An 18680-nucleotide genomic window follows, 5' to 3' on the forward strand; every position below is an offset into this window, starting at 1 on the left:
TGTAAAAGGAGTATTGATGGCTCTTTTTAGATGTTTTAGGGCATAATAGAGTACTCCCATTAGCTGCATTGTTAGCCACCTTGTACTTGCCATGTTTTATGATTTAGAATGCATAAAAAAGAAAGACATATGTGTTCTTGTCTTACCGGTACATAAGGATAGTGAATCAATGCATCCATCCATTTTCTACCGCTTGTCCCTTTCGGGGTCGCGAGGGGTGCTGGAGCCTATCTCAGCTGCATTCGGGCGGAAGGCGGGGTACACCCTGGAAGACAAAATTTCCCCTAAAATAACAGTTCCCATTTAAGTTGTGGGGTGTATTTTATTCAAAGTTACTTATTATGCTGCCCAACTGACATCTCATATTATTGCAAAAGTCAGTGAAATTAGCAGGAGAGGACTTCTTTAATAAATAAAAACATGTTTGGAAGACATTTGGCGCTCCTTGACAGCGACCTGCTGTCATTTTCCTTAGAAATCTTCAAGCGTAGCAAAGTAAAATCCTTCCCATTTGTAGTTGCCAGGCAACCACTTGCTTTAGTTTCCAAGACTGAATTGACCTTAAAGTCGTGTGGAATTTTGTAGTGTAAAATGTTTGGTCTTTCAAACAAAAACCTTAAAAGAAAAAATCCTGGTTCCGATTCTGCTTAACTATTCGGTTCGTTAACGGTTCTCTTGTCGATTAATATTTTGGGGAAAAATGGGTGGATTAGCATCAATTATCAGGGTTGGCGCTAGGAATTTTCTAAATGGGGACCCAGGCACCCCATCAAGTCATAAAAATGGGGTCCCCCACTTTTTTGTAAGTGTTTTAAAAACAAATGATAAATGTATGCATTATCCTGTTAAATCTCACATTCTATATTTTGTTTTGGAAAAAGGTTGTCATAAACGTTACTTAATTCATTAAAAAAAATAATTTAAAAAAAACAACACATTTCTGTGCATACTGTATGTAAATGTATTCAGTTATAAACATTCATTTTCTTCTTTCCTTCATGGATCTAAACTTTACCGCTGCCGGTAGTTTTTTCCTATATTTGTATTTAATAAGTTGTAGGTGTATTTATTTCAGTATAAAAGTGTAAAAAGTTTTTTGCTTCGGTCATGAAATTATGATAATGGTGTGCCAGGGCATACATACATTATTTATTTAATGCTTAAATCTCTAGAGTCTACAACAACTTCAGATCTATTCGTCAGTTCTAATTTTAATTTAAAAAAAAAAAAATGTATGTTGTTTTTTTTGTTTGTTTTTTTTCTGCCCTTTTTGTCAAAGAAAACATTTTTTTTGTGGCAAACACACAAAATATGCTAAATCTTTCACAAAGAATATTTTTCAAAGTGGAATATTTGATGTGAAGTAATCTGAGCCTTGGATAGGTCAATAATTCATAAAAACATTGATTTTGATTCAATATTGTGTTTTGAGAAATGACAGCTTTGTTTTATTAGTCAACATTGCAACATGTTTCTAAATTATATTTCACCTGTAAGCTTTTTTATTCTACTTTTGTTAGTTTTTAAAACACATTTTTAATAGTATTTTGTGCTGTGGGCCTTTAAAACATTAGCTGCAAATGGTCTCCGGGCCACACTTTTGACACTCCTGCTATAGATAATAAAAAACTACTTCTGATAAGTCTATCGATAAAAAGCAGAGCCTGGCGACGCATGCGTGTTTATCATAACGCACGGTCAGCATCTCTGCTTCAGTAAAGAATGACTGTGATGACGTCACTGTCAGCGATGCTTGCTAATTTGTCAGCCACTTCTCCAAGAGACTCCTTTTTGAATACTCCTCGCACATAAACACTTCAAAGGGCACATATTTGCCCCATTTGTTGACCTGCTAAGTATGTTTTTGGGGTGGAGGAGTCTAGTTGGGTGCTGGTTAGCTTGAAGCTGACAGCTTGCCTGTCTCCATCCTCGAACGATGTCGATCCATCCATCCATGCGGGAGATAAAAGTGAAGTTTCCATGGACTCAAAAAGACTAAAACAACTCATTTACTGGAGACATGGCACAAAATAAAAAGTTTGACTTTACACTCACCTTAGTGTTTACCATGAAGTCCCAGTGCAAACTGAGGCAGTATTTGTCATTGATAAAACTTTTGGCGAATCAAAGTTTACGACCAATAAAAATGTAATAAACGGGGATGGAAATTTGACCCGGCAAATATAAACAAAACAAAACACTGGCTGAATGCGATAATCAATAAAATAAAATAAAAAAACAAGCAAACCGGGCGGTAAAAAAATAAATATCTGCGTCTGGGGGATGCGGGGGCTTCTGGAATTGCACAGCCTTTCTGATTTCAAGGTGTAAAAAGACACAAAAAGTGTGTTAACGCCAACACTGAATTATGTTTAGTTTTGAGGTAAGGTCTCAAGAGGCACATACGTAGCATAGAAGAAAACAAATAACGATTTAGTAAATAAATATAAGAAATAATATTCTTCTGTAGAATTTAATCATGTGCAAATTACACAAGAATAAAACATTTATTAACATGTGATATTGACTCCTGACATGCAAAGTGAGATATGTCAAGCCTGGTTATAGTTTTGATGATTATGGATGACAGTCTGCGATAAGGTGGCGACTTTTCCAGGGTGACGATAGAAATCGATGGATGGATGGATGGATAGCTTACAGTTTATGAAAACTTTGAATTGAAAATCTCAGAAAATTTGAGGCAGGGGTGTCCAAACCTTTTGACTGGGGAACCGCATTGGGCTAAGGTTTTCGCCGGGGGCCGAAAGCCTACTGCATGCAAAGTGTGTGTGTGCGTGTATGTATGTCTGTCTCTATGTTTATATATATGTATATGTATGTATATATCAGGCATGGGGCAGCACGGTGGAACAGGGGTTAGTGCATCTGCCTCACAATACGAAGGTCCTGGGTTCGATCCTGCGCTCGGGAGCTTTCTGTGTGGAGTTTTCATGTTCTCCCCGTGACTGCGTGGGTTCCCTCTGGGTAGTCCGACTTCCTCCCACCTCCAAAGACATGCACCTGGGGATAGGTTGATTGGTAACACTAAAATTGGCCCTAGTGTGTGAATGTGAGTGTGAATGTTGTCTGTCTATCTGTGTTGGCCCTGCGATGAGGTGGCGACTTGTCCAGGGTGTACCCCGCCTACTGCCCGAATGCAGCTGACATAGGCTCCAGCACCCCCCTCGACTCCAAAAGGGACAAGCGGTAGAAAATGAATGGATGGATATCATGGATGTGATTTTTTTTTTTAATGAAAAAATATTTTCAGTTTTTCTTTGTTTTTTCCGACATACAATGTGTGTTAAAATCTTGATCCGTCTCTTTGCCATACCTGCCAACAACTACGGTTTTACCGTATTGTAGTACGGTTTTTGATAATCAATTCTGGTTTACGGCTGCAGTGGTAAAAACTACGGTTTTCCATTAAAGATTATTAACTTAAAAATCGAAGCTACGTAGCGAAGCAACTCCATGGGCAGGGGACAAAATATACGATGATTGGTTGGTTTACGTATAAGAAAATCTACTATGATGAGTCACGATTGGTTAAGATTAGGGCGAAACATTACGGACAGGCCAATCAGAGGCAAGATAGGGCGGGTCATCGAACCAGGAAGGGAAATCACAACAGACCCACACATCCCAAATGACGACGAGAGAGTCTGAGAAGAGAAGAGGGAATGTTCAAGCGGGCGATTTATATATAAAAAAAAAAAAAACTAGTGGAAGATGGCAGACGGATTCTCTTCCTTAGATTTTTCTTTTAGCGATGTAAACGACGTCCAGAATATACAGAAACATTTCAAATCAAAATTAAGTTCAAATTCACATGAATAAATAATAAGAAATTCTTATTATCGTTTTTAAAAAAAAAAGTTTTTGTTTTGTTTTTTTACCTAAAAGCGATGAAAACATAATGTTCTTGGTGGAGTTAATCGTTTCTTTTCACTTCTCTTCCACAACAGCTTCCTGCAAAGAGAAAGTTTGAGTTCAGCAAAGAACGGCAGTCTGCCCCCGGTCTCCCTCCCGCCAAGAAAACCAGCCCTGGCAGCTCTCCAGAGTTCAAACCGGCGACCCCCAAACTCAAGAGCAGCACGCCGAGCCCCTGCCCCCCCAAAGGTTTGCCTCTTGTCAAAATTGCACCGGAACTTTAAAATCAGTGATTCACAAGCTGTGGTGGCGTACCACTAGTTGGAGTATTATGTGGGCTCCATCTAGTGGTACGCCAAAGAATCACTTGATTCAAGTACGGTGTTTTATTTTCCGATATCCAAACACAGTGTTATTGTTCAAACTGTGTGTAATGTTACAGTGACCAACAATTTTAAATATATTTGTTAAATAAAACCTATACCTTGTTTTTAATGAATTCTTAGGTCTACTAAGCGACTGTAATTTATTTTGGTCACTATGGTGGTACTTGGAGAGCCAAGTGTCTTCTGAGGTGGTACTTGGTGAAAAAAAGTTTGCTTTAAATTATTCATTGTCTCTGCACCGCAGCCTCACCAGCGAAGGCGGCTGTCTCCACTGAAAAAAAGCGGGCCAGTTTGCCTAAAGCCGAGGCCAAACCCAAACCGAGTGTGGAGCAAGTCCCCTTCAAGCGCATCATGGAGGGGGTGGTGTTCGTCCTCAGCGGCTTCCAGAATCCTTTCAGAGGGGAGCTGAGGGAAAAGGCGCTGGAAATGGGCGCAAAGTACAGACCTGACTGGACGCCCGACTCAACGCACCTAATGTGAGCATGTTTGCTTTAAATATTAATAACATACAAAACGGTGTCATCAGCATATAACTGTACCTTTACAGCTCTACACACATCAGATAGATTATTGACCTATAGACTGAATAAAATTGGTCCCAGTACTGAGCCTTGTGGGACACCAGCTGTGCATGCAAGAAAGGTAGATTGTGAGTTATCAATTTGCACTGCTTGTTTTCTGCCCGACATACACGATTTTATCCAGCAGAGGACTCTGTTAGAGAAATTAAAATGGGTTAGTTTAGCGATTAGAACCTTATGATTGATTGTGTCAAATGCTCGCTTCAGGTCAAGGAACACAGCCCCCACAAAACCACCTTGGTCTAGTAGATGTTTTACATTTTCCAGAAAATAACAAGTGGTTGTCTCTGTGGAGTGATGCTTCCTAAACCCAAACTGCATTGGATAGAGTGAGGTCTGACTATTATTTAGATTTTCAGTTAGTTGCACAGCAACCCATTTCGCTGCAATTTTTTAAATAATGGTTAAAATACTAATTGGACGGTAGTTCTCTGGTTTTGTTTTGTCACCACTCTTTAATATTGGGGTGACTCTGGCAATCTTCCATGAAGATGGCACTATTCCTTGTCTAATAGATTGATTTATCGCATGTGTAATTGGTTTTGCAATTGCCTCTTTGTGAAGCTTCACAAAGTGATTTGTCAGACCAAATATCTCTTGCTTTTAAGTTTTTTTAGAGTTGTTATTATTGTAATGACCTCTTCTTGTCTCTCATAAAGATTGTGAACGATAGGCAAATATACAAAAAATGTGCAGTTCCCCTTTAATGAAAAATTATGAAGGTTAAATGAGCTGCCACCTTACCGTGGTAGAGGAGTTTGCGTGTCCCAATGATTCTAGGAGCTATGTTGTCCGGGGGCTTCCATGCCCCCTGGTAGGGTCTCCCAAGACAAACAGGTCCTAGGTGAGGGATCAGACAAAGAGCAGCTCGAAGACTTCTATGGAAATACAAGAACCGAGACTCAGATTTCCCTCGCCCGGACGCGGGTCACCGGGGCCCCCCTCTGGAGCCAGGCCCGGAGTTGGGGCACGACGGAGAGCGCCTGGTGGCCGGGCCTGTCCCCATGGGGCCCGGCCGGGCACAGCCCGAAGAGGCAACGTGGGTCCCTCCTCCAATGGGCTCACCACCCATAGCAGGGGCCATAGAGGTCGGGTGCAATGTGAGCTGGGCGGCAGCCGAAGGCAGGGAACTTGGCGGTCCGATCCTCGGCTACAGAAGCTAGCTCTTGGGACGTGGAACGTCACCTCGCTGGGGGGGAAGGAGCCTGAGCTAGTGCGCGAGGTGGAGAAGTCCCGGCTAGATATAGTCGGACTCACTTCGACGCACAGCAAGGGCTCCGGAACCAGTTCTCTCGAGAGGGGATGGACTCTCTTCCACTCTGGCGTTGCCGGCAGTGAGAGGCGACGGGCTGGGGTGGCAATTCTTGTTCCCCCCCGGCTCAGAACCTGCATGTTGGAGTTCAACCCGGTGGACGAGAGGGTAGCTTCCCTCCGCCTTCGGGTGGGGGGGACGGGTCCTGACTGTTGTTTGCGCTTACGCGCCAAACAGCAGCTCAGAGTACCCACCCTTTTTGGATTCACTGGAGGGAGTACTTGAGGGTGCTCCCCTGGGTGATTCCCTCGTTCTACTGGGGGACTTCAACGCTCATATTGGCAACGACAGTGAAACCTGGAGAGGCGTGATTGGTAAGAATGGCCGCCCGGATCTGAACCCGAGTGGTGTTTTGTTATTGGACTTTTGTGCCCATCACGGATTGTCCATAACGAACACCATGTTCAAGCATAAGGGTGTCCATATGTGCACTTGGGACCAGGACACCCTGGGCCGCAGTTCCATGCTCGACTTTGTAGTTGTGTCATCGGATTTGCGGCCTCATGTTTTGGACACTCGGGTAAAGAGAGGGGCGGAGCTTTCTACCGATCACCACCTGGTGGTGAGTTGGCTGCGATGGTGGGGGAGGATGCCGGACAGACCTGGCAGGCCCAAACGCATTGTGAGGGTTTGCTGGGAACGTCTGGCAGAGTCTCCTGTCAGAGAGTTTCAATTCCCACCTCCGGAAGAACTTTGAACATGTCACGAGGGAGGTGCTGGACATTGAGTCCGAGTGGACCATGTTCCGCACCTCTATTGTCGAGGCGGCTGATTGGAGCTGTGGCCGCAAGGTAGTTGGTGCCTGTCGTGGCGGCAATCCTAGAACCCGTTGGTGGACACCGGCGGTGAGGGATGCCGTCAAGCTGAAGAAGGAGTCCTATCGGGTTCTTTTGGCTCATAGGACTCCTGAGGCAGCGGACAGGTACCGACAGGCCAAGCGGTGTGCGGCTTCAGCGGTCGCGGAGGCAAAAACTCTGACATGGGAGGAGTTCGGGGAAGCCATGGAAAACGACTTCCGGACGGCTTCGAAGCGATTCTGGACCACCATCCGCCGCCTCAGGAAGGGGAAGCAGTGCACTATCAACACCGTGTATGGTGAGGATGGTGTTCTGCTGACCTCGACAGCGGATGTTGTGGATCGGTGGAGGGAATACTTCGAAGACCTCCTCAATCCCACCAACACGTCTTCCTATGAGGAAGCAGTGCCTGGGGAATCTGTGGTGGGCTCTCCTATTTCTGGGGCTGAAGTTGCTGAGGTAGTTAAAAATCTCCTCGATGGCAAGGCCCCGGGGGTGGATGAGATCCGCCCGGAGTTCCTTAAGGCTCTGGATGCTGTGGGGCTGTCTTGGTTGACAAGAGTCTGCAGCATCGCGTGGACATCGGGGGCGGTACCTCTGGATTGGCAGACCGGGGTGGTGGTTCCTCTCTTTAAGAAGGGGAACCGGAGGGTGTGTTCTAACTATCGTGGATCACACTCCTCAGCCTTCCCGGTAAGGTCTATTCAGGTGTGCTGGAGAGGAGGCTACGCCGGATAGTCGAACCTCGGATTCAGGAGGAACAGTGTGGTTTTCGTCCTGGTCGTGGAACTGTGGACCAGCTCTATACTCTCGGCAGGGTCCTTGAGGGTGCATGGGAGTTTGCCCAACCCGTCTACATGTGTTTTGTGGACTTGGAGAAGGCATTCGACCGTGTCCCTCGGGAAGTCCTGTGGGGAGTGCTCAGAGAGTATGGGGTATCGGACTGTCTGATTGTGGCGGTCCGCTCCCTGTATGATCAGTGTCAGAGCTTGGTCCGCATTGCCGGCAGTAAGTCGGACACGTTTCCAGTGAGGGTTGGACTCCGCCAAGGCTGCCCTTTGTCACCGATTCTGTTCATAACTTTTATGGACAGAATTTCTAGGCGCAGTCAAGGCGTTGAGGGGATCCGGTTTGGTGGCTGCAGAATTAGGTCTCTGCTTTTTGCAGATGATGTGGTCCTGATGGCTTCATCTGGCCAGGATCTTCAGCTCTCACTGGATCGGTTCGCAGCTGACTGGGATGAGAATCAGCACCTCCAAGTCCGAGTCCATGGTTCTCGCCCGTAAAAGGGTGGAGTGCCATCTCCGGGTTGGGGAGGAGATCTTGCCCCAAGTGGAGGAGTTCAAGTACCTCGGAGTCTTGTTCACGAGTGAGGGAAGAGTGGATCGTGAGATCGACAGGCGGATCGGTGCGGCGTCTTCAGTAATGCGGACGCTGTATCGGTCTGTTGTGGTGAAGAAGGAGCTGAGCCGCAAGGCAAAGCTCTCAATCTACCGGTCGATCTACGTTCCCATCCTCACCTATGGTCATGAGCTTTGAGTTATGACCGAAAGGACAAGATCACGGGTACAAGCGGCCGAAATGAGTTTCCTCCGCCGGGTGGCGGGTCTCTCCCTTAGAGATAGGGTGAGAAGCTCTGTCATCCGGGAGGAGCTCAAAGTAAAGCCACTGCTCCTCCACATCGAGAGGAGCCAGATGAGGTGGTTCGGGCTTCTGGTCAGGATGCCACCCGAACGCCTCCCTAGGGAGGTGTTTAGGGCACGTCCGACCGGTAAGAGGCCACGGGGAAGACCCAGGACACGTTGGGAAGACTATGTCTCCCAGCTGGCCTGGGAACGCCTCGGGATCCCCCGGGAAGAGCTGGACGAAGTGGCTGGGGAGAGGGAAGTCTGGGCTTCCCTGCTTAGGCTGCTGCCCCCGCGACCCGACCTCGGATAAGCGGAGGAAGATGGATGGATGGATGGATAAATGAAAAGTAGATGTATTTCTTCCCTCTTTTTGTCTTTTTTTCAATCTATCTTTGTTTGCATTAACAACTGCTTTCAACAAAACACAATGTTAATTATTATCACAAAAAATTTATAGAATTTCTTAATAATAGTAAGTATGTAACATTTATTTGTATGGCACTTTTCACAGACAAAAACCCACAAAGTGCTTCTTAACACAGTTAAAATCTCAGAAATTACACCGTAATACAAAAGGCCAATATAAATATACAATATAAAAACTCAGTTTAAATAAACAACTAAAATTGCTTTTAAAGGTATCAACAGAGTTGATTGAGCGCAATGAGGGCGGAAGATCATTCCAAAGCATGGAAGCCACAGTCTGGAAGGATCGCTCACCTCCAGTCCGTAAACGAGTGGGTGGAACCTACAGCAGATTCAGAGCCCCAGTTGGGGTGTAAGGCTGGATCAGATCACTGATATAGGAAGGAGCCTGAACATGCAAGGCTCTGAAGGCTCGAACTGGAATTTTGAACTTGATCTTATGGGACACTTGCAGCCAATTAAGTTCTTTTAGAACAAGGGATATGTGTCCCCCCCCTATTTGCACGCGTCAGAATTCTCAATGCAGGGGTTTGCACTTATTGCAGTCGAGAGAGCTCCTTCTTGTTCAGACATGAAAACAGACTACCGTATTATAATAGTCTGAACGCGAGGACACCAAAGCATGAATGCTCCAAATCATTCTCTGACACCATTTTCCTGAGTTTGGAGATGTTCCTTGGATGAAAGAAGCACTTCTTTGTCAGCTGCTTACAATGCTGCAGTAATGACTTGTCTTTGTCAAAGATAACTCCCAAGTTTCTGGGTCTTTGCTTACTAGACTGGCCTAAGTCCGCCAAGTACGTTTTTTTTTATCCCTGGAAATGAGTCATCAGGTGCAATAACCAGTGTTTCTGTTTTGTCTGCATTAAGCTGCAGAGAGATATCGCATGGCCATTGTTTTGTGTCCACTAAACAATTGGATCTCAGACAGCTTAAAGGAGCAGTAAAGCTGGATATCATCAGCAAAACGGTGGCAAGAAATATCACTAAACCTTTAGATGATATTGATTAAAGTACCAGTAGAGTGGAAAAACAATTTGCCTCTGAAGCTATTATCATATATATCTGATTTATGACACCAAAAGACTTCCCAAGTTTGCGGATAAATAGATATAATCAAAATAGTATCAATCTCACAGAGATTCCCTAGCTATTTTGAGAGATAATGAGCAAGCCAGTTATGTGATCTGTGACGTAGAGGAGGAACCACAGATCTCTTCCCCATCAACAACAATGCTAATCAAGCAGACTTTGTGAAAGCCAACAACGATTACTTTGGGAAAATTATGATCCAGAATCTTATATTTTTGAGCCTGAACACAAAGAGGATGAGCAATAAGTTTTAGAAGCCGAGTGATTGATTGTGACACTATAGCATCCGCTGCATTGCTAGGTGCTAAACATACAAACTAACCATAGCAAACCATAATAAAACAAACACTTAGTGTAATATTTTTACTGTCGCTATGATGCCGACTGACGGGACCCTCACATAATTCCGTTTAAGTGAAGATTCAATCGCAATCCTCACAAAGGGTCACATCATACATCAGCTTCTGTGAGGATATTTGTGTGCGGTCTAGGAGCTTCTGCACGTACAACAACAACAAGCCCTGGTTTACACCTCAGCTTGGGAAGCAGCGTCAGGCTAAGGAGGAGTCCTACAGGATTGGGGACTGGGTCCTGTTCAAGCAAGCAGGCCAGGAACAAAATCTTGAAGACGATCAGGGTACCTAAGAGGAGCTACACTGAGGGCCTGTCACACAGAATTGTTTTGAGGTGGAAACGGTGAAAATAAGTACCGTTTCAGCCTTTTATCCCACACAAACGGCATTGCTAGTGGTCTGAAACGAAGATTTTTGACAATAGCCTCCAGAGTGGGAAGGTCTGAAAACTCCGGCATTGTCCTTTCCATGGGGCGGAGGAAGCCGCCACAGTACCCGAAAATGATGACGTCGCCACCCCAACAGGGAGAAGGTTCCGCTCAACAGTTGTCAACAACAAAGCTGTGGTTGTGATGTACAGTCGTTTTTACTATAAGCACTCACTCACTATTGGTAGGACACTGTGGGGACGCATTTATTTGTTTTAACCCAAAACAAAAACAAAACACGATCGTTGCTTATTACCTGCACATACAATAATAGTTATTTAAGTACTTACCTATGTTTTTAGTTAATCATTGATATTTGTTTTTAAATAGATGTATTTATTTATTTATACAAAATATATGAATAACAAATTACAGGGTTTTTGTTTGTATATTCATTGATCGTTTATTATCCTGTTTTTTATTCAAATGAAAATATCGGAAACACAGAATGTTGCGGTGCAGTTGTGCACCACTGATAGTAAACATGTTAAATCCATCCATCAAAACAAGGATCAGAGTAAGACAGCAATATAACAGAAATTTTTACAGTACAAGCATTTAAAAAAACGATGTTTTTATTACTTTTATCACTTTCAAAAAATAACATGGCTCCAGCTTTGAAGAAGGTGTCAGGGCCTCGTTAGTTGAAGCTCAAGCTGACGTTGACTTTGATCACTGTGGCAGACTTTTTGTCCTCACTTGCTCTTTCCTTCAGAAATCTCATCGATTTGCGTGTGTGTTCTCTGTGCTCTCATTATTATCCAGCTGTGCCTTTGCAAACACGCCAAAGTACAGCCAGGTGCAGTCGGCAGGGGGCATAATAGTGCGGAAGGAGTGGGTGATGGACTGCCATAAAAGGAAACAGAAAATCTCCTACAAAAGGTAAGGAAAGTGGGTGGCAAGACTTGACAATAATTATAGTGAAATAAGTGAATAATGTATGTGCTGCATGGTCATATATGCAGCATAATGTCAGGAAACGCCTCTTCGCTTTTGTCATCGAGTCTGACTTTCAGGAGATGTCGTTTCAGTCACTTCATGCAAACATTCTGCAAGTTACATGTCAATCGCTATAGATTCTGGGGACCGTTTTTTTTTAAACATTTATTCAAGATCAAGGGAATCCTGCACATTCACACACCCCATTGTAGGGGTCACTGGGAGCAAAGTGGGTGTAGTGTCTTGCCCTAAACACAACGGCCTTGATTAAAATGGCAGAAGCTGGAATCACACCTGCAACCCTCAAGTTGCGGGCCATGCCACTCTTTTTGATTGATTGATTGAGAAGTTTATTGACATCTTGAAGAATTGAATCCATGTAATGCTTTAAAAAGACAAATGGATGGCACAAAAAGCCAAAAGGCTTGTTTCCATTGTGGTCTACTCTACCATCCGAGCCACGCCGGATTTTTATGTATGTGTATGTATATACATATACAGTATAAATATATATATAAAACTTTTTAAAAATATATATATATATATATAAATATGTGTACACAGTGTGTATACATATATATATATATGTATGTATGTATGTGTGTATATATATATATATATATATATATATATATATATATATATATATATATATATATATATATATATATATATATATATATATATATATATATATATTTTTTACCCGCACTAATATTAATATATATTATTCCAATAGCATTATTATTTTATTTCTACATATTTATTCATACTTTTCACATACAGACTGGAACCTTGTTTTACAAACTTAACTGGTTCTTGAACAGGGTTGTAAAATCGAAAAGTTCATACTGTGAAGCTAATTTCTTCACAAGAAACAATGTAAATATGAATCAAGTGTTACAGCCTCGACAAAAGTCCATATTTTAGTGAAGGTTTGTAGACTTTGAATAAAAAGTGCAATACAGTACTGTATATCACACAAACAATACAAAGAGATGATGGATAAGCTTTCTCTTTATTAACTAGCTGAAAACTAAATTGGCCCTAGTGTGTGAATGTGAGTGTGAATGTTGTCTGTCTATCTGTGTTGGCCCTGCGATGAGGTGGCGACTTGTCCAGGGTGTACCCCGCCTTCTGCCCGATTGTAGCTGAGATAGGCTCCAGCGCCCCCGCGACCCCAAAGGGAATAAGCGGTAGAAAATGGATGGATGGATGGAACTAGCTGAATTGTGCTGTATGTGCTGCTCTGCCCACACGCGCACACACACAGAAGTCACTTTGGTGCCCACACAAACGGTCCGAAATCACAAAAATCCTTTACTTTAAGAACCATATTGCGACAATAATAACATTTAAAAAAAGTTAAATCCACCCACATTAACAATGGCAAGGAGATAAGGAGAAAGCAGTGGACAGGGAGAGAGATGGAAGGGGCGGGTTGTGTGTGTGTTCTTGTGCTGCTGAACGAGAGGTAGTGTCTTTTCTTCCACTTTGAAATAAGTCTGCTTTGGCATCTTTCTCCAGAAAAGTTTGGTCTCATTACAATTAAAACTTGTTGTAGCATGAAGCCTGCTTCCTGAATTATTCCATAATTATGAGTGCCATTAATGTACTCATCGCAAATAGTTTTTTTAAACTCTGCAACGATTCCCTCCTCCTTTCCACGCATGCCTGCTAAGTTTTTGGTATTTATCGTATTTTCTGAACTAGAAGCCGCTACTTTTTTCCAACGCTTTTTGACCCCGAGACTTATAAAACAGTGCAGCGAATATATGGATTTTTCTTCGCTAACCGCCAATATGTTTGTATTCAACAAATAGTTTTTATAAAGCACAGACACACTAAACAAGTGTGTTATTATTTGTGCTATAACGCCATCTTTTGGACAAGTTCGCTCACTACATGTGCCGCGGTTTGACAATGTACTTCCTGTTTCGTGCCTTGAGCCGGAAGTATGTTCCGTTTCGTCTACTATTCGTCAATAGCGTTTCTACTCATTCTTCATTCATCACTCCAAGCAAAGTTTGTAAGTTTTACAATATAACGAAAACAATTCTTACTTACTAAACTGTCCCATGTGTGATATCTTTCGGAGTGTTTTCATGCATATTTGTACGTGCTATTGTAATGTAATCAAGCTTGCGTCATTAGCATTAGCAAATATGTTAAAATGTTTACGAGTTTCTGTGTTAGTATTACTAACATACAATGGCATTCTTTTTGTATTGTTTTAGTTTCGTAAATTCACCAAAATGTCACCCTGGAGATATTGAGTCTGTTTAGCTGATTGGAGAGCGAGCTTGCACAGCTAGTGGGTCCATGACAATGACTTCTGTTTTGTTTTATCAGCTGTTTTACTACCGTGTTAAAGGCACCGCTTGGAAACAATTAAAGTATGTAAATAAACATTTACAAAATATTTTGTATCGGTATACATTTGTGACTTATGGTCCAGTGCTGCTAATATATAAAAATATTTATTTCTTCTAAAACTTGGTGGGTGCAGTTCGAATACCAGTGCGTTTTACACCGGAAAGTATGGTATATTGAGTTAGCAAAATGGACAAAACTTGTCAAAAGGCTAAAAAACACAAGGTGAAGTACTGCGTAGTGACTAGTTGGGTACTGCAATGTGCAGCAAGTGACTGGAGGGAACCGCCTCCTCACTAAAAAGCTGCACCCTGCTTTTTGCCTGCAGGCGGGACACAAAATGACTGAATGAAGTGTTCATACACAGAGACATGGTTCGCACATGGAGGCACATTTGGCACGATCTAAATATATAGAGGGGTTGGTAAATCAACGTTTTGCTGTATATGGTTTGATTTCATGATAAAGTATAAAGCCCACCATGAGCCCCAGATGCCATCACTGCTGCCTAATTGCGCGCCTCGCTTTGGCAGAATCAAGATCCTCCACCGTGCTTTCAGTGTCAGCTGAATAATGTAGCAGAACTCTCCTCTTCGGGCCCAATTTGGGTTCTCAGTGCATTCTTGTTCCTCGCTGCTCATGCAATGATGGTGACATAAGAAGGCACTCTGAGATCATTATCAGGCCTCTGCTGGACTCAAACTATTTTACGATTGATGTGGCGTGAAATTTGATGATGTGGAACCAGCTGGAAAGGTGTAGCTCAGGAATGTCCAAACTTTTTGACTTGGGGGCCGCATTGGGCCTGTGTGTGTGTGTGTGTGTGTGTGTGTGTGTGTGTGTGTGTGGATATATATATATATATATATATATATATAAAAATATATTAGGGCTGCAACAACTAATCGATTAAATCGATTATAAAAATAGTTCCCGATTAATTTAGTCATCGATTCGTTGGATCTATGGCAATTTAAAAAAAATATTTTTTTAATATTTAAAAAAAATATATATATATATTTTTAGAAACCTTTATTTATAAACTGCAACATGTACAAACAGCTGAGAAACAATAATCAAAATAAGTATGGTGCCAGTATGCTGTTTTTTTTCAATAAAATACTGGAAAGGATAGAAATGTAATTTGTCCCCTTTATCCGATTATTAATCGAAGTAATAATCGACTATCAAATTAATCGTTAGTTGCAGCCCTAATATATATATATGTATATATATATATATATATATATATATATATATATATATATATATATATGCGTGTGTATAAATATGTGTGTACATATGTATGTGTGTGTGTATAAATAAAGGTGTATAAATGTGTGTATATGTGTGTGTATATGTAAGTACAGTATATACGTATGTTTACATATGTATATGTATATATGTATGCAAATGTGTATGATGATAGTGTGTGCACGGGTGCGTGTGTATATGTGTGTGTATAAATATATCTGTGTACATATCTATGTATAGATTTATATATGTATATCAACTGTGTATGTATATATGAATATATATGTATATATGTGTACATACATATATTTGTATGTATGTGTGTATACACGTGTGTATATATATATATATATATACATACATAAATACACAAATATATATGTATATATACGTATATTTATGTATGTGTGTGTGTGCGTGTGTCCTTGGGCAAGACACTTTACCCACCTGCTCCCAATGCCACCCACACTGGTTTGAATGTAGCTTAAAGATGTAAATAATGGGTTTCACTATGTGAAGCACTTTGAGTCTCTAGTGAATAGCGCTATATAAATATAATTAACTTCACTACACTAATTCACATATATAGCCTATACATTTATGTTTACATATTTTTACATGTAATGTATATATAAGCATATTATATTAATACAATGGATATATAAATAATAATTAATATAATTAGATATTAATAGTATGTGAAAGTTCCTCTCCTACCTTGTTTACTTCCGCGAGGACCTCCTTAAAGTTTTGTCATCCATCAGAAATATCAAGCAGCTAAAATGTCCCACACATGGATAAGTGTAGAGAGAGTGTTTTGCTTTTTCCCATCATGCCTTGCAGGGATATAAATGAGTGCAATTTGGAATTATGTGTTGTGTTGGACATTTTTTTTATAACATCCACAAAGTTCAGTGAGCAGAAAAAGTGTGACCATGTGTGTTTCCCTTTAATGTTGGTTGCAGTTTTTTGTGTGCCATGAGTAGGATAGGTTGGGTCATATAAGTAAATGATGTGCTGTGTATATTTCAAAGTTCAATTCATGGTCATTGGCTTGCTGTCCTCATGTTGGCCCCAAAATGATGGCAATTATACTGGCAGATATTTAAAATTAAGCTAGAGGTATCCCGCGGACCCTGACTCTTTAATAAACTTGAGACGTTTAGTGGGCCAAACAGAAGACGATGGCGGGCCACACTATGTCCACGGGCCGTATTTTGGGCACCTCTGGTTTAGTTTCTGTGTAATATTCTTCCTCTTAGAAGGGAATCAATAGAATCAAGGTCCAATGAGGCGTACTGCTCAGCATTTCTTCGAGATGATTCATGGAGTCATGACACTGAAGAAGTCCACAATGGCCCTCGGCACTGAGGGATCGCAGTAGTAGTTACCCTGCAGATTAACATGAATGGGATTTCTGCACGGCCATCAGCCAGATAAAACTCGCCAGTGAATGGAAAGAATGTCACGTGACGCACTTCCGGGTTTGAGACCAACAAACTAATTTGTGCAAAATGTTCTTTTTGCACTGCACTAATTAATTGGGAATGATGCGTAATCTTTTCTATTCCCCTCCCAGTACGTCCCCTCCTTTCTCACTGACCTCACATTGCAGCGAAGACCCCTCAGCCACGGCTGCCCTCTTACCCAACCCCACCCCCTCTTGTTGCCGCAATTGTGTGCCGCGCCGAGTGTGCCGCTTTGATGAGGTTTCCTTTATTTACCGGCCGCATCTGCTATGCTTAATTACCGCCACCACTTACTTTGATGGCGACGAGGGCCCGAGTGTGAGCGCGGAAGCTTTGTCCCAGGGGTGTTTTGGTGGCTGATACCCGGGGGGGGGGGGGGGGGGGGGGCACCAGACGGTGCAGCGTCTTGTAAGCCCTGTTAAGCCATGTACATGTAAAAATGGAACTGTAACTTTGGAACGACTTTTCCCGACAGCAGGGGTGTCCAAACTTTTTCCACTAAGGGCTGCGCACTGGAAAAACCAAAGCATGCAGGGGCCATTTTGATATTTTTCATTTTCAAAACCAATACAATATATACATTTTTTTTTTTTTTTTTTTTACATTTAGGTCTCCCCTCAATAATGTTCCTGGGTACCTGGAAGGGTCCAAGTCATAAATGTGTTAAAAATTTGTCATATATAAATGTATTATAAAACACATATATCTATAGATCAGCTTCATGTCTGTCAGTATGAAATTATATATATTTTGAATTTTATGCCCTTTTTGTTAAAGAAAGTTTGTTTTTTCAGGCAAAAAATCTCCAAAGTTCTTCAAAGTGGAATATTTGATGTGAAGTAATTGTAGCTTTGAATTGATTTAAGTTCATTATTTTTTATTGTAGTTTTTACAAAAAATCTCACTCAAAGTGTTAAAAATAAGTCACACATTTATATATATTTTTTACTTTCAAGACATAAATCTCTAGATCAACTTCAGATCTATCCGTCGTCTATACGTTTTTATATTCTGAGAATCAGAATCAGAAGTTTTATTGCCATTGTTTGAGAACGGGTTCACAAACTAGGAATTTTTCTTGGTGCAATCGTGCAACATAAAACACATATAACACAGAATAGGTAATACAAAGAGCTGTAACTGAGCTATCAGATCTTGTTATTGTTCATGTGCCTGATGGCCGAGGGGAAAAAACTGTTCAGGTGGCGGGAGGTGTGGGTCTGGATGGACCGTAGTCTCCTGCCTGAGGGGAGAGGGGAAAATAGTTTGTGTCCAGGGTGAGAAGAGTCAGCTGTGATCTGATCGACACGCCTCCTGGTCCTGGAGGAGAACAGGTCCTGGAGGGATGGGAGCTTGCAGCCAATAACCTTCTCAGCAGCACGTATGATGCGCTGCAGTCGATGCTTGTCCCGGACTGTGGCGCCGGGGAACCACACGGTGATGGAGGAGGTGAGGATGGACTCGATGATTGCTGAGTAAAACTGCACCAGCATCTTGATCGGCGCCATAAGTTTCCTCAGCTGCCGTAGGAAGTACATCCTCTGCTGGGCCTTCTTGATGAGGGAGCTGATGGTCGGCTCCCACTTGAGGTCTTGGGTGATGGTGGTGCCCAAGAAACGGAAGGAGTCCACAATGGAGACGGGGGTGGGAGAGTCAATCAGAATGAGGGGTGGATGGTGGGGCTGTGACTTTCCTGAAGTCCATGATCATCTCCACTGTTTTCTGGGCGTTCAGCTCCAGGTTGTTGAGGCTGCACCAGGACGCCACCT

General features: G+C 42.3%; 1 protein-coding gene across 2 annotated transcripts in view; it reads left to right on the top strand.

The window, feature by feature from the left end:
- Positions 1–18680, top strand: part of xrcc1 (X-ray repair complementing defective repair in Chinese hamster cells 1) — a 59714-nt gene that overhangs the window by 11936 nt on the left and 29098 nt on the right. For both annotated transcript variants that reach the window (XM_062029847.1, XM_062029846.1), the window contains exons 8-10: positions 3969–4122; positions 4504–4735; positions 11642–11758. In XM_062029847.1, coding sequence (XP_061885831.1) covers positions 3969–4122; positions 4504–4735; positions 11642–11758 — 503 coding nt within the window. The remainder of the gene's footprint in view (positions 1–3968; positions 4123–4503; positions 4736–11641; positions 11759–18680) is intronic.

Source organism: Entelurus aequoreus, linkage group LG20, assembly GCF_033978785.1.
Source record: "Entelurus aequoreus isolate RoL-2023_Sb linkage group LG20, RoL_Eaeq_v1.1, whole genome shotgun sequence".
Lineage (NCBI taxonomy): Eukaryota > Metazoa > Chordata > Actinopteri > Syngnathiformes > Syngnathidae > Entelurus > Entelurus aequoreus.